At 40.8% G+C, this 14,652-nt stretch overlaps 1 protein-coding gene across 1 annotated transcript in view; it reads right to left on the minus strand.

The window, feature by feature from the left end:
* Positions 1–11,738, minus strand: part of PRTG (protogenin) — a 120,661-nt gene extending 108,923 nt beyond the window's left edge. The window contains exons 1-2 of the mRNA XM_028099999.1: positions 11,645–11,738; positions 9,092–9,394 (exon numbers count right to left, since the gene is read on the minus strand). Of these exons, the coding sequence (XP_027955800.1) occupies positions 9,092–9,394; positions 11,645–11,738 (397 nt within the window). The remainder of the gene's footprint in view (positions 1–9,091; positions 9,395–11,644) is intronic.
* Positions 11,739–14,652: the final 2,914 nt, after the last annotated feature.

Here is a 14,652-nt window from a genome sequence, read left to right on the forward strand (position 1 = left end):
AAAAAAAAAAAACAGTAAATACATTTAACTGTTAAAATTATTTAAGAAAAGCTGTGATCTCTCTTTTAAAAAGAAATACCAAAATGGCAATACCAACATCAAAGCATTTTTTTCCTATTATGTGTTCACTTTGAGGTCAATATTTTAATTGGAGTTACTTTAAATCCAATCAGAGGGACTCAAGCTAACTCAGTTTGAAAGCTGGGGGGGAAATTAAACTTTATCATTCTTAATAGGAACTGGTGGTGGGTGGAGACAAGCAGTATAATCTATTTCTGTTAAAATACTAATACATTAGCAAAAAATCTGTCAAGATGAAATTGGCACTATTTCGCTTAAACAGTGAGTCAATAAACATCAGAATACACTATTAATTAGCAAAACTAGACACATTTGTAAAGTTATACCTCTCATGTACTATGTCAACCTTCAGAGAGCACAACTATTATGAACTGCCCAGTGCCAGGCAAAGTAACTTATTTTTCTGACTCTTAAAAATTGTACTAGTTCAAATTATCAGTATTGGTTTAAGACTCCCCCAACGAAATTTGATTCCCGTATGATTCATGGCAAGAGTATGAATTCTTAAAAGTACCAAGATAAATAATGGCTAAACTATTTTAATTTTTTCTCGGTGACTTAAATGGTTCTCTTACAATATGTGACTGGACTCAGTCTTATAAAAAATATATAATTTATTTCCTATTTACATAGAATTACAATAATGAATTACAAAAATAAGGGCACTGTGTTGCTCAACACCTGTCCCCCCTCCTTTTTGTCCAGCTACCCATTTTTACAGATAACACAAGGTAGGGATCAGAATGATTTTAAGTGATTTGTCTAAAGTCATATAAATCACCAGCAATGGAGAAGACATAAATGATTGGTTCTCCTGCCTTTTGTCATTCTGCTTTTCCACTGCAGCTCCCAGCAACTTGGTAAAAATAAATAAATAAATAAATAAATAAATAAAATAGCAGTACTAAGAATATTTACCAGATATTGGTACCTGTGAACTTCATAATTTCTTTATGAAATGACTATAAGAATAAGAAAAGAAGAACATTAAAATTGTTTTGACACAACTATTTACCTTAAAATAAGGAAATGTGCATTTTTCCCTTCTAGTTTGAACTAATTGATGATTTGTTCTACTCAAAGGACTTTTTTGGAGTAGAACACATGGTGCCAAATGTTCAACCATCCATGCTCAGTACTAGAGCCACTCGTTAAAAGATCCGGTTTTCTCCTTCTTCCAGCTCAACTGCCACTTGGACCACCAGTGGCTTACTGGCCTCGACAGGTGACCAACTACCTATAGGAACAATCTTAACTTTTACTAGCATAAATAGCTAACCAAAACGAAAGCAAACACAAAAAATGATACGGTGAGAAAGATGAAGACTATGAAATCCCTGCCCACTATTACTAAGTAATCTAAGTAATCTAAAACAAGTATTTCATAATAACCACTCAAAATTTGTCTGCAACTTTCTGTGTGCTAGTTAACATACTGTAGTGTCTAATTATTTTCCCTTTACTTACCCCTTGATACCCTCTCAAGACGCTACCATTTTTACATCATTATCTAGAGGAAGTTAAGGTGTTTCTGCCCAAAATAAGTCTATGGTACCGTTGAATTAGCTGAAAAGATTTCTGTTAACCATTCACCCCAAGAACCACCTACCACACAGCAAATGTAATTCTCCGGGCTGTTAATCTCATACAGTTTTACTTGTCTCCATGCAGAGCATCACAAAAGATGTTCCTTACCACTTACCACACATGGAGATTTCTCCTATCTTTTTAAAACACTGGAATCCATCACATCAAGAAAATAAAATGCATTGAGTAAACAGGGTTAAATAAAATCTGCTTTCACTCTTTGATTAGATATCCTCAAGAAAAGATCTAAAAATACTGAGATCAAAATGAATGGACCTATAGAAGGGCGAACTCTTAATAGCAGGTTTCAATGTACCAGGTGTGTGAAGAGGCAACATCACTCCCACTTAGACAAACAATGACCCAGACGCATGTTTTTAAATCAAGCTTCCTTCACAATACTAAAAAATAGTAACTAGTCCTACAATCAGCAAATTCCGTACTGTTAATGCCAAAAAATTAGATTATCAAGCATAAGACAGAAATAGTTAAAAATAACTACTGGCCCAGCATCACTTGGAAAGAAGTTTTCTACCTCTTTCAGAAACATCAGTTCTCAACTACTAGGAGGAGTGATTTTGCCTCCCAAAACACATTTGTGGTTGTTATAACTGGGGAGAGGCATGCTACTGGACTGGCATCTGGTATGTAGAGGCCAGGCATGCTGATGTACATCCTAGATTGCATACGACAGTGTCCACAATGAAGAATTAATCTAGCCCCAAATGTTGACTGCACCAAGACTGAGTAACCCTGAGAAATGTAACCTACAGTAGAAATACAGGATCATTTTTTTAAAGATTTTTTTTATTTTTTATTTATTTGAGAGAGAGAGAATGAGAGATAGAGAAGAGCACGAGAGGGAAGAGGGTCAGAGGGAGAAGCAGACTCCCCGCTGAGCAGGGAGCCTGATGCGGGACTCAATCCCGGGACTCCAGGATCATGACCTGAGCCAAAGGCAGTCGCTCAACCAACTGAGCCACCCAGGTGCCCCAGGACCATTTTTTTTAAGTTGGTGGAGTGAAAGAGATCCATTTTGAGTACTACTAAAAAGACTACAAAATAATAACAATAAAAAGCCCATTTTGGAGGATTACTCCCAAAGAATATGATTTAGAGAAAGTAGTCTATATAAAGTAGCATCATTAAAAAAAAAACTATCACTGATTTCCTATGGTTTCATAAAGTCAATTTTTTTCTATCTTTTTAAATTTAAATTCAGTTAGCCAACATAAGTACATCATCGGTTTTTGGTGTAGTGTTCAATGATTCATTAGTTGCGTATAACACCCAGTGCTCATCATCATAAAGTAAATTTTTAAAAGAAAATTTCCCTGGGGTGCTTGGGTGGCTCAGGTGGTTAAGCAGCTGACTCTTGATCTCAGCTCAGGTCTTGATCTCAGGGTTGTGAGTTCAAGCCCCTCATTAGGCTGGGCATGGAGCCTACTAGAAAGAGAGAGATAAAGAAAGAAAATTTCCTTTCCATCAGTCCTAAGAAATAAGCCCAGTGAGGACACAAATTTGAAACCAGAACCCTGAACAATGATTGTGTTCTCCAACAGTCACTTGATTAATCTAGCCACAAATGCTAAAGCTATAAAAAAAAAAAAAAAATGCGTATACATAAACATAAGAAAAGGACAAACCCTCCAGAAACTGAAAAAACAAACATTTTTAATTCATCCCTTCTGCTCAGCCTATAAGAATTTGGCTTCTAACACTCATCAAAAGCAGTTTCTGAGAACCAGAGGTTGAAAAAAGAAAAAAACAAGGAATGTAAAAGTCAGGAAAGTATTTGTCAGATTAGTGTCAGAGACCTTTGTGAGGATGACACCTTCATCCTCTGCAATACATATCCCTAGAGGGATTCACTTGGCTGCAGAATTACAGCCACTGAAGATAATTTAGTACATTTTTACCTTTTTTGCACATCACCATTGTCAATTGCCGACTGTGAGCTTGCTCTGTGCAGATTACCATGTTAAGGCAACTGCCAACATTAATTATTTCAATGATTACAACTGTGTCGTCTTCTCTTATTTATTACCAAATTTAAATGATGGCTTAAGAATGCTTTACTGAAGAGTCTGGACATTCAGAAGTATTAAAATAGTCCTGACTGAAACTAAAAATCTGGGGTATACTTTTTAGGTTTTCTCTTAAGACATCTCAATAATCACAGCTGTTCTTAAAATTCAAGTATGAGGGGCGCCTGGGTGGTTCAGTCGTTAAGCATTTGCCTTCGGCTCAGGTCATGATCCCAAGGTCCTGGGATCGAGCCCCGAGACCCTCTTCGAGCCTGCTTCTCCCTCTCCCACTCCCCCTGCTTGTGTTCCCTCTCTCACTGTCTCTGTCAAATAAATAAATAAAACTTTAAAAGAAATTCAAGTATGATCCTCAACAAAATGTTTAACATTATTATTTTTCACATAGTCATTGCCAATTTAAAAGCTGAAAGTAATCCATCCTAACTGAGCGAATCTGCCTATGAGAAATAAAAATTCTCTCTCAAAATTGTAGTCAGGGCTATTAGGGGTCTCAAAAAAGTAACCTCAAATGTATTTATTTATTTATTAATTGAAATAGTCCTTCAACTTAAAGTCCTGCTTAAAAGATTTGTTTTTTGGGGGGATTTTGGGGGTTTCTTGGTTTTTTTGCTCTTCTTTTAAATTACTCTGGACTCCATCAATAGGCCCAGCTGTTAAATTCAGGAGCAATGACAACAAATCCCTTGGCAAACAAGTGCTGAGAGTGAGACCCTTTCTTTAGAATAATCAGAGATAGTTGACAAAAGAGGGCCATACCAAATGCCCTTTCAAAATTCCATTGAGAAGCTGAACAGAAATAAAATAAACACATTTATATACATCTTAAAGCAAATTATAATTATACACCTCAGTGGATCCTGCTTGGTTATAAAATTAAAAATCCAACAACTTTGAAAAACAGTGAGATAGTGTTACAGGTTTCTGAAGATGAGAAATGATCCTCACTAATCAAGTGCAACGTGGGAAAAACTGGTTCCATTACCCAGAGATTATCAGGTACCTGATAAACCTTTTAAGTAGACAGACTGAAAGAACCAAGTGTCATTATATATAAAGCCTGCAGAACTCTATGTGCTTTTACTTCCCTGACTTAAGCAATTTTAAGATGGTCAATTTTTAAGCTAAACATGTACTCTTGAACCATAACCTCTTCTCTTTAAAGATGATTTTTCTTGGATCCCAGAAAGTATCATCTGAACCTTATCTACAGTGTTGGCAAATGGGTCTCTCTAAAATACCTCAGTTCTGTCGTATTTTTCTGAAATCAAAAGACTTTTACTCTTGTGTTACAACTGTTGAATTAGGGCAGGTAACTGTTAACAGCCTGAAGTGAATATGCACACATGTAAGAGGTGTTCCCCTTTACAGCATCTACAAACCTCAATAAAAAGTGACACTGTAGCAAAATCTTGTCTGTCTTGGGTCCTAGATCACTAATAAAATTCTAAATTTAGGCTAACAGTCTCATAATTCTTTCTCTTTTCAACCACCCACCTTATTTTTTTTTAACATGAGTCATTAAATGCTCTCAATATATTTTAACTCATTTTGGGCTATAATTTATGTATTACTCTTTAAAATAGAAACCACACTCATAGAACAGTTTTTCATTAATCTAACTACAACAACAAAAGCCCTCAAGTTTCATCTCCATTTAAACTACATCCTTTTAAAGGGAATTACTATTCCTAGGTCTGTACAGATACAGACCACCTGCCCCGCTCTCCCCCAACTTTACACATGCAAAAACTAACCTCAAAATTTTGGTGGGGGGCAAACACCATAAAGTTACAATACTATGGTCTTCTGGCTAACAAATGCTCACTTAAAAAATGATTTTTCACCCAAGTGAACAGTCCTGAAATACCTAGAAATATAAGCTGGCTTTATGTTCTCTTTCCCTCTATCCTAAGACTTCAATTTCCACCTTTTATGGAAAGGAAATAAACAACTAGCTTCCTGTTCAATCACTCGCTTACAGCCAGTCTTTTACACATCACAGAACACAACCCGCCTCCTCCTTTACTTCTCTCAAACGTCTCTTATCTTAATTTAAACTTGTTGAAATATGAGACCATTTTACCACACTAATGCTTTCCTATGAAATTTATCTTACTTTAATGTTAAGAACGCAAGAAACATCAAAATGTCCATGGATTATTTCTTATTCCTAAAATATTTAAATTAAATTATTTACATAGTGAAGACTTAGCACCCGTGAAAGTGAAAATTCGATTTGCCAAAAGCTAAAAATATTGTAATTTATAGGAAACGGCTTAATCTTCTGTTCTTACTATTGTATACAACTAGAAAAAGGGCCTCCCACATACTCTCCTTTCTATTCTCATTTCATGAAAATGTAAAACGGCTAAAATGCTTATCAACAAAAAGGATTACCTTTTTAAAAAAAAACTTAAATATCACTTTAACCCTATACTTTCCTTTAAAAATGGGATGCCTTAGAAAAACTAAGTTAGACAAATTCTTTTGTGCTCGGATGAACAACAGGAAAGCAAAGCCTCCAGGCCTTTGGGGAGGAACCCTGTCCCTGCAGCCAGCTCTGATGTGCTTGGGAGATAAGGCTCCATAGTGACACTTAAGGAAAGGCCTGTTCACATTTGAATTTCTGCATTCCTCAAGAACAATTCATGGCAATAACTAACTTTGCAGAAGAGCTACATGAAAGCTTTGGCCAATGAATGAGGGTCATCTGCTCTTTATCACAAGGGTAAACCTCACCCTGGCCAGTTTCTAACCTTTTAACCCTGTGAATTCCTAATTTACACATGAATAATGGAATTCTTGCCTAGAGTGCAACTTTCAGCTTCTAGTTCCTAAGTTTAGAAACCAAGACTTGATTGCCTATATGTGTTAAAAATCTAAAACTTGCACAGATTAAAGTTTTAGATTTTCAAATGCTGTAATCTTATACTTCTGAACCAAAAGATATGCTTGCTGACAAATCTTGGATCAGAAAATAAAAAGAACATAGTGGCACCCTGCTGCTATCAATAAGTAGTAGAGAACAAGCTTTTTTTTTTTTTTTAAGCAAAACAGAATGTCCACTTAATGCCTATTCTCTTCCTGTTTAATATGTATAACATCTTTACCCTGAACATAAGATAAAGTCATTTGAGCCTACATTACTGGACATTGCTCTTTAAATATCCAAACTAACTTTGTGAATTCAGAACCTCTAAGAAGTCTCATATTTTTAAAGAAAAATTTAAAGCCACTATGCATTCATTTTAGATCTATAATACTGAATGTAATTTCCTAGCAAAATATCTCCACAGAGTTAAATAAAACATGTGCCTATGAAAAGTGTGGTCCCTATAACTGAGTACAGTTGACATTTAACAGCAATGTTCTACACAGTTTCACTAGAAAGTTTTTGATACTCATTATATGAAAACTACCTCAGAACAGCTTTCAAGACTATTCACATCTAATATTTATTATCCATAATTTTTACACAGTAAAAAATCTAAAGATACTCAAAAAGCTAGTACTAACGTGTTTCACTGTTAATAACACTTATTATACTATACAGACTTTAAAGCTGTGTGTTTTCAAGGCATTTCTGAGTGCCTTAGAATTTTGTCAGGCTACTAAGGAGGTCCTGGAAAATGTGTGGTCATGATAAATGCTTCATTCTTTCAAGGCCCATGGCACTCCTCCACCTTTCTATCCTGCTCCAGCAAAGAACTACAAGCTACAGTTCCTGGGTATGAAACACTTTCCACAACCCTGAAAAGGTGACAAAATTACAACTCTATACAACAACTTTATCTTACACAAAAAATAAATGAACAGAGCATACTACCTTGAACACAGCACAGAAAAACTTAGTCAACAACAACAAAATGATTATTGGCCAGTGATTCCGGCAAACAAAAAAGTTTATCAGAAATTTTCTCAGGTTTTTGCTCTTCTTGGGGGTTGGGAGGTTAGAATTGGGAACTTTTCTACCTTTCTGATATATTTCAATATAAAAGTATCTTTGCTTGGATAATTTTCTACAATTAATCATTACTGCACAAACAAAATAAATTACTAATATGATGGTGGCATAAATATGGTCATACACTTTTAAAATAGTAACCTAGAAAATCCCTGCCAGTAGCTTTCTAAATTTCAATTGTGTAGGCCCTGAAGAAACTATTTCCTAAAGGATTATGTCTTTATCTCAAGACCTCCCTCTTCCTATTGTTCATCCTGTAAATGATTAATTTGTCAGTATAGCACAAAATCTATCTTTTGCAGATTAACAAAAGAGTGTAGCTACAATACTTATAAAAACTATTTTTAAGATGGTAAGGCGATTCTGCTTTTCCAGGGGGAGCCCAGGGAGCCGTAGCAGGGAGGAAAGGGATGTTTTGGATGCGAGTGGAGGCGGGTGGGATGGAGCCCCACATCCGGCTCCCTGCTCTGCGGGAGACCTGTTTCTCCCTCTCCTGCTCCCCCTGCTTGTGTTCCCTCTCTCGCTGTGTCTCTCTCTGTCAAATAAATAAATAAAATCTTAAAAAAAAAAGATACAGTTGTCGTTGTTTTAAAATTTACATTGTCTTTTGTCATCTTGAGTGTTGCATGTCTGATCCCCCAAAGAGGTGGAAAGCCTCAGTGGAAACAAGGAGTTCCCCATTCATCCTAGGCCCGTCTTTACACTCAACAGTTATCAGGTCAACCACCAAAAACTGGATCACTTGGACAAATGGCTGATCTGATGGGGCTGTTAATACAAAGGAAATCATTAGACAGCAGACTTTATGACAACTGGAATAAAGGGGGCAGATCTGTTTTAAATCCATTAGGCATAATATGGAAATGGCCTTAACCTCTTTCTCTCCCAGCAGAAAAAGACTAGGAATACTTCAAAGGCTTGAGAGTTACTGACCAATGCCCTCTCTACAATTAAAAAGCAACATGAGTGATCTTAAAGCTCTCAGAGAAATGGAAGATTGGGCTATAAGAAAGATTTAGCACTCAAGGGCCATCTACAAAGCAGAAAGATTTGCTTGTGATTTTTAAAATTTAATTATTAATTTATGAAAGATGAGATTTTAGAGCTTTCGTTGTGTTAGCCAAACTTTTACACCTAACTCTTTTCATAGTGTGAAACACTTGTAAATTTATAGAAAGCCATTTCTACAGGTTTAGGTGTTCTAAAACTAACTTGACTTTCATTCTCAATCATTTATTCAAATTTATATATTTTTCTCAGATTTTTCTGCATGCCTTAGTTAGCATCAGCTACTATCTCCAGGAAAATTCTTAATGTTTGTGTGATTTTTAGGGTTAGCACATAGTGAATCGCAAAATCATCAAAATGTAGCAATGAAAAGTGTCAAACAATGAAGAATTTAAACACTTACTTGACAAGGTAAGATGCGCTTTTTGACTAAGAATGGCTCCATATTTGTTCATTGCCAAGCACTGATAAAATCCTTCATCAGACTGCTCTCCTCGCTTGCCTTCCACTTCACTGATGTATAAAGAGCCATTAGACAGAACCTGGATCCGTTTATTTTCAGACACTTTTGCTCCATTTTTCAACCATGTGACCTTAATAGGAACTTCTCCATGAGCCTGGCAATCTAAAATGACTGGGTCCTTTCTTGTAACAGTTACATCCTGTGGTTCCTTTATAAAAAACAGTTCACTAAAGCACCACACTCCTATAAGGAAAAAAAAGGGGGGGGCATATCCAGAATTACAGATATAAAATCATTTCTTAACACATAATTGTAAAACATTCAAGGTGTAACATGACAAAGTTTAACAAACATATTAGTTAACTGATTAACACCTTAATAAACCAGTCTAAGTTCAGCAAACCTTTTCAACAAATCAGAAAAATCCTCTTTTACAACACCTACTCTAAAAGCAAAGGGAAGATTTCATAATCTTCTCTGCCTTTTAAGAATCCTGTTCTCAAGCTCCTTGCTAGGGTATCAAAATCATCAGGAAAACTCATGAGCACAAGCTGTTTGCTACTTTTACAAGCTTGTCAAAAAGATCCTGAGCAGAGTAAGTCGTAAAAGTCTAATTTTACAAGAAATCATTAGCAAAACTCCAACTCTGTGAACAAGCAAGTTTATTTCCTTGTCCCTTGAAGTGTTTTGGACCCCTTGGCACCTACTCCTTTGGGAAGTGCATTTATCTTTTGTGACAAATTACAAGTTTGCATTTTTATATCTGTCTTTTTACAGCAAGGACTCCGTCTCCTCTCCTTGAAAGAGATCCATTTTACTTAATTTCTGCAGAGTAAGGTAGGTATTTAACGGACAAACAGTAGACTTTGAAACGCTGGTAACGCTTGCTGATTGTACTCAGTGGGTGATCGGATTAGAAAAATTTATTTCTTCTTTCTTTCCTTTCTCTCTTTCTTTCGAACTACCAACTGCTGGAAGAAAGTGCGTGACTAATTGGTCCTTACTGTCTAATAGGGATAGGAGATTGCTTAATCGAACAATATACATTTTATCAGAGCAAAGGAAAGGTTTTATCCTAAGCATACACATCGCCCCCGTCCCTGCCAGGAGAAAGCATCCGATGACCGCCTAATACCCTGTCACCTCCTGCATTCTGCGCAAAGGCCAGCTAAAGTCTGTCATATTGACTGGGGAGTGTTAGAGGAGTTTGGGAACATTTCATCTTCCTTATGATGTTCTGAATACATGATTACAAATTCTCGGGACTGATCTGTTTCTCATCAAGGCAGGTCCTCGGAAACCTCACACACTAGTCACGCTCCCACGCTCGGGCTGCGGACTTCTAATATATGCCCTGGGCGACGCGAGCGACCCTAATAGCCCCGCGCTGCGAGGACCACTCCGGAAGGCGCCCATTGTGTTTCCGAGTCACATCTGACTTTGATCCTTTTCTCATGTTAACAGAAAACTAACTCCTCCAGAAAAGATGCAAGTCCGGGGTTTCTAACCTGTAAATAAATAAAATAACCCATTCTCCTGAACATCTCTCCTCCTCGCCCCCCGCAATCATCACATCCACTTTACACTTTTTATCTCTTTGAGGATAAACTAACGCAGACGCAAATGAGAAAAATCAGTTCATCCAAGTTTGTACAAGGCTAACCTGGGGAGTATGGAGTGATCTTCACATTGGTACACACCTCGAGCCCTGCCCCAAAATACCTTGCTGGGCGGGGGAGGGGGAGAATCCTATTTATAGGATTATACCTGCCTTCTCAGCTCCCGGTACCTTCCTCCCCTCCCCCCCCCCCCCCGCGCAAATCGGCCACGCACCTTCCAACCCATCTTGTCTCCAATTCCACCCCTCCCTTCTTCTCCTCCTCTCTTGATTTGGATCTGGGAAAATGGGGGCCCTAGGGGTGCTGCCCTGGACGCTAGGTTCACCTATTCTCTCCCCTGCCCTAAAACGTGGGGGGAACCCCCACTGCAAAAAGGAGAAGCCGCGAGAAACCGCGGCGCCCCCTGCGTGGCCAGGCTGCCACTAAGGAAACAATATAAATAAAGCCACGTGCGCCGCGGCGGCCCCGGCTGGCGAGCCGGCGAGCGGGCCGGCTGCTGGGAGCTAGGGCTGGCCGCGGAGGCGAGGACGCGGTCGGAGCCTGGACAATGGCGCGAGGAGAAAGGGGTAAGAGTGGACAGCGGGCGCCACGGCCCTGCAGCCTGCGGCTCGGGGAGCTCAGCGAGGAGGGGCGTGTGCCGGGAAAAGCGCCCACAGCTCTGCCCGCGTCCCCGCAGAGCCCCCGGGCCGCCCGCGCCTAGCAGCGGCTCGGGACTGGCTGCAGGGAGGGGGCAGGGTCCGGTGGTCAGCGCACCGCGGAGGACCTCGCCGTCCCCACAACACCCCCCCACCCCGCGGTTTCCTTTTTCCCCAGCCCACTCGCGCCTGCTCAAACCCCACAGGCGCAGAAGAAACGCAGAAAAAAGCGCGCCCACCTGGACCTGAGCCGAGGAGCAGCAGGAGCTGGAGCGCGCGGAGCAGCATCCCTGGCGGCCGCAGCCGGGCGAGGGGTCGCAGACAAGGCGCCATTCAGCGGGGCTGCGCGGGCATGCTCCCCGGCCGCCCCGTAGCCGCTGTCCGCCTGCCGGCCCCCGCCTCCGGGTGCTCCCCACGCCGCTGCTGGACGCGCGCAGCCTGGGCTTCCCTCTCGGGCTCCGGCGTGGCGTGGCTCGGCGCGGCCGGCGGCGGGTCTCTGTGGTCGCGGCGAGGCCGGCGCACGGACACCCGCTCGCAGGAGGCGGGGGGCCCGAGAGTCCGGCCTGGGGGCGGAGTGAGGCGGCGGCTGGAGGGGGCGGGGGCGGCGGAGTGGACAGCGCCGCCGCTGCCGGCCTGGGGACTACTTTCTACATCTGGCCCCTGGTCTGGGGACCGCGAGGTCGGTGCGGCCGGCGGAGGGAGACGCCAGGAGGGGGGGCCCCGTGGCGGCCCTGTCGCTGCCCGGTCGCTGCCCCCGCGGGGAGGGGGCGGGCCCCGCCGGACAATGCACCTGGGGGTCAAGCCCCGGCTGAGGGTCTTCGGCCCGCGGCCCCGCCCCCTCTGCCTGCTCGCCACCGTCGAGGACAGAACCACAAAGGCCGAGCCTCGCAGCCCAGGCTGCCCCCGGGGCCCCTCTCCCGCCGGCTTGTTTAGGATTCGGGGAAGGAGGAGGCGGGGGTGGGGGAGGGATGGTGTTGAGAGACGTGGAAAGGCCGGAGACTTTTCCCCTGATGGCCCCTGCCCATCCCCCTCCTTCCCTCGCACGCCGAGGCCCTGTGGAGGGAAAACTGACTATTCCCACTTCGGAGATCTGTCAGCGTCCTGACTGGAGGCATCTCCGGGTGCTAAGCCCCACATTTGGGGACGGCTTTTACCCTCCCTGCCCGCCATCAGATGGAGCACTGGCTTAAAAACATCTCCAAAAAGTGCCCTGAAATGAACAATTACCTTTTGGGGAGACGTTTTATTATCTGTTTCTCAAGTTAGTCAAGTTCTTTAATTCGTGAGAACTGTGCACACAAAGGGCCCTGTCCTAAGAGTTGAGGTGAGATCAGGAGATTTCTAGATTCTCTGAGCTTGCCTTGGGCAACTAGGCTTTCATAGACTACCTGGTTAGAAGTTAAACTGACCAGAAAATACCAAATGTTATTAATTTGTTCACATCTCTTAAAATTAAGGATAACAGGAGGAGGTAAAAGGTACATTTGAAAATGTAATAAGATTGCCAAACATATGTGGATCATAGAGATTATTTCCATGTGGATTAGCACTTGCTAATCCAAAACTAAATCTATGGCACATGATGAGGGCACAGGCTAAAAGCTAACCTTAATGAAAGCTGCTGACAGAAATCTAGCTTTTGTCGCTAAGACATCAACACACTGCCTTTAGCATGTTCCCAAAATCCTCCTTATGAAAAAAGGAGGTGGCGGGGGTGGGGTGGGGGAGGGCTGGGGGAGATCAACAGTTTTAGAACATCTGCTGGGAGGGCAGCACTACCTTCCCCGGAAGCTTTCTGTAATAAGGATCAGCCTGTTTAACAATTTTAACCCGTGTAAAACAGTAATAGCCTTGGCTGTACTGCCTCCAAAACTTTACTTATAATTTAGATGAAGTAAAAACAATTTCTAAGCATCAGAATAAAGGTTCAGGGAAAGGGAAAAATGTTGAGGTAATAAAATGAAATACTTGCAAGAATGTTTTAAATATCTGATAAATTTACACAAATTTACATGACATTCTAACTGTTCCGCTAAACTAAATTCTCTAATTGTATGGCATTCTTCCTCTTGACTCCCTTCTCCCAGTTTCCTTTCAATTGACCCTAAGTGCTCATATTTCCTGCGTAAGAATTGCTAATAAGATGCTTTTATAACTCTTTCTTGAATAAATCAGAAGAATAAAGGCTGGGGGAGGGGAGAGAGAAGCTAAAAAGCAGGGGAAGAACTTTTTTTTAAATTGACATTTGCCTTCCCTTTAACATTTTAATTGATCATAGAAGCCTTGATTCTTACAGGATGGCTTTGCGCTCTGAGTTGCATTGGAGAAGAACATAGCATTGATCTAATATGAAATAAAATAATACATGTGATATGTTTATATACACATGTATAATATATATAATGTAGTGAGATTAAACAACCCTATGGAACTTTTCTGATATATTTACTGTCTCATGTTAGGCAGCAATACACTTACTCTGATAATGTAATTATACCATATTATATAAAATTTGCAGAATACCCAAGGTCACTCATTAGTAAGTGACAGCTGGGAACCAGAATTCATGTGTTCTGATTTGTTTGTCGCCCTTTCTACTATATAATCCTTCTGCCTTTAATTTAAAATTCTCTTTTTTTCTTAAATATTTATTTGAGGAGGGGGAGAGGCAGAGGGAGAGGAAGAGAGAATCCTCAAGTAGACTCCCCGCTGAGCATGGAGCCTGACATGGGGCTTGATCCCAGGACACCCAAGATCATGGACCTGAGCCAAAATCAAGAGTTGGCCACTTAACTGACTGAGCCACCCAGATGCTCCTCTTCCCCCCTCCCCTTTTTTAAAACACCTATTCCTGTTGGCTTCAGAATTTATAGCATACTTCTTTAAATACCGCAGTACATGTCTTCTTGGACAGGCACATTTTCTTTCGTGTATAATACTTGGCTTATATCATGTGTCAGGCTGTATAAACTACTTAAGGGCATGTTACACTGTTCTCAAATGCTCCATAGATTCCAGCACAGTACCTTGCATTTGGTAGGTAGCACTGCAGTGATGAAAAGCATGTTTTTTATTGTCTCACAGACTAGAGTTCAAATTTTGGCATTTCATAGACAAGTTATTTATTGTCTCAGATCTCATCTATTTAATGGGAATAAATATAATATCCGTGGGCAGCTGTGATATAATGCATGGAAAGCATTATAGCTGCATATAGCTCTATAAATAATTGTAGTTATTACTTAGT

This window comes from Eumetopias jubatus, unplaced genomic scaffold, assembly GCF_037043125.1.
Source record: "Eumetopias jubatus isolate StellerSeaLion01/CBP00866 unplaced genomic scaffold, mEumJub1_p1.0 scaffold_7, whole genome shotgun sequence".
NCBI lineage: Eukaryota > Metazoa > Chordata > Mammalia > Carnivora > Otariidae > Eumetopias > Eumetopias jubatus.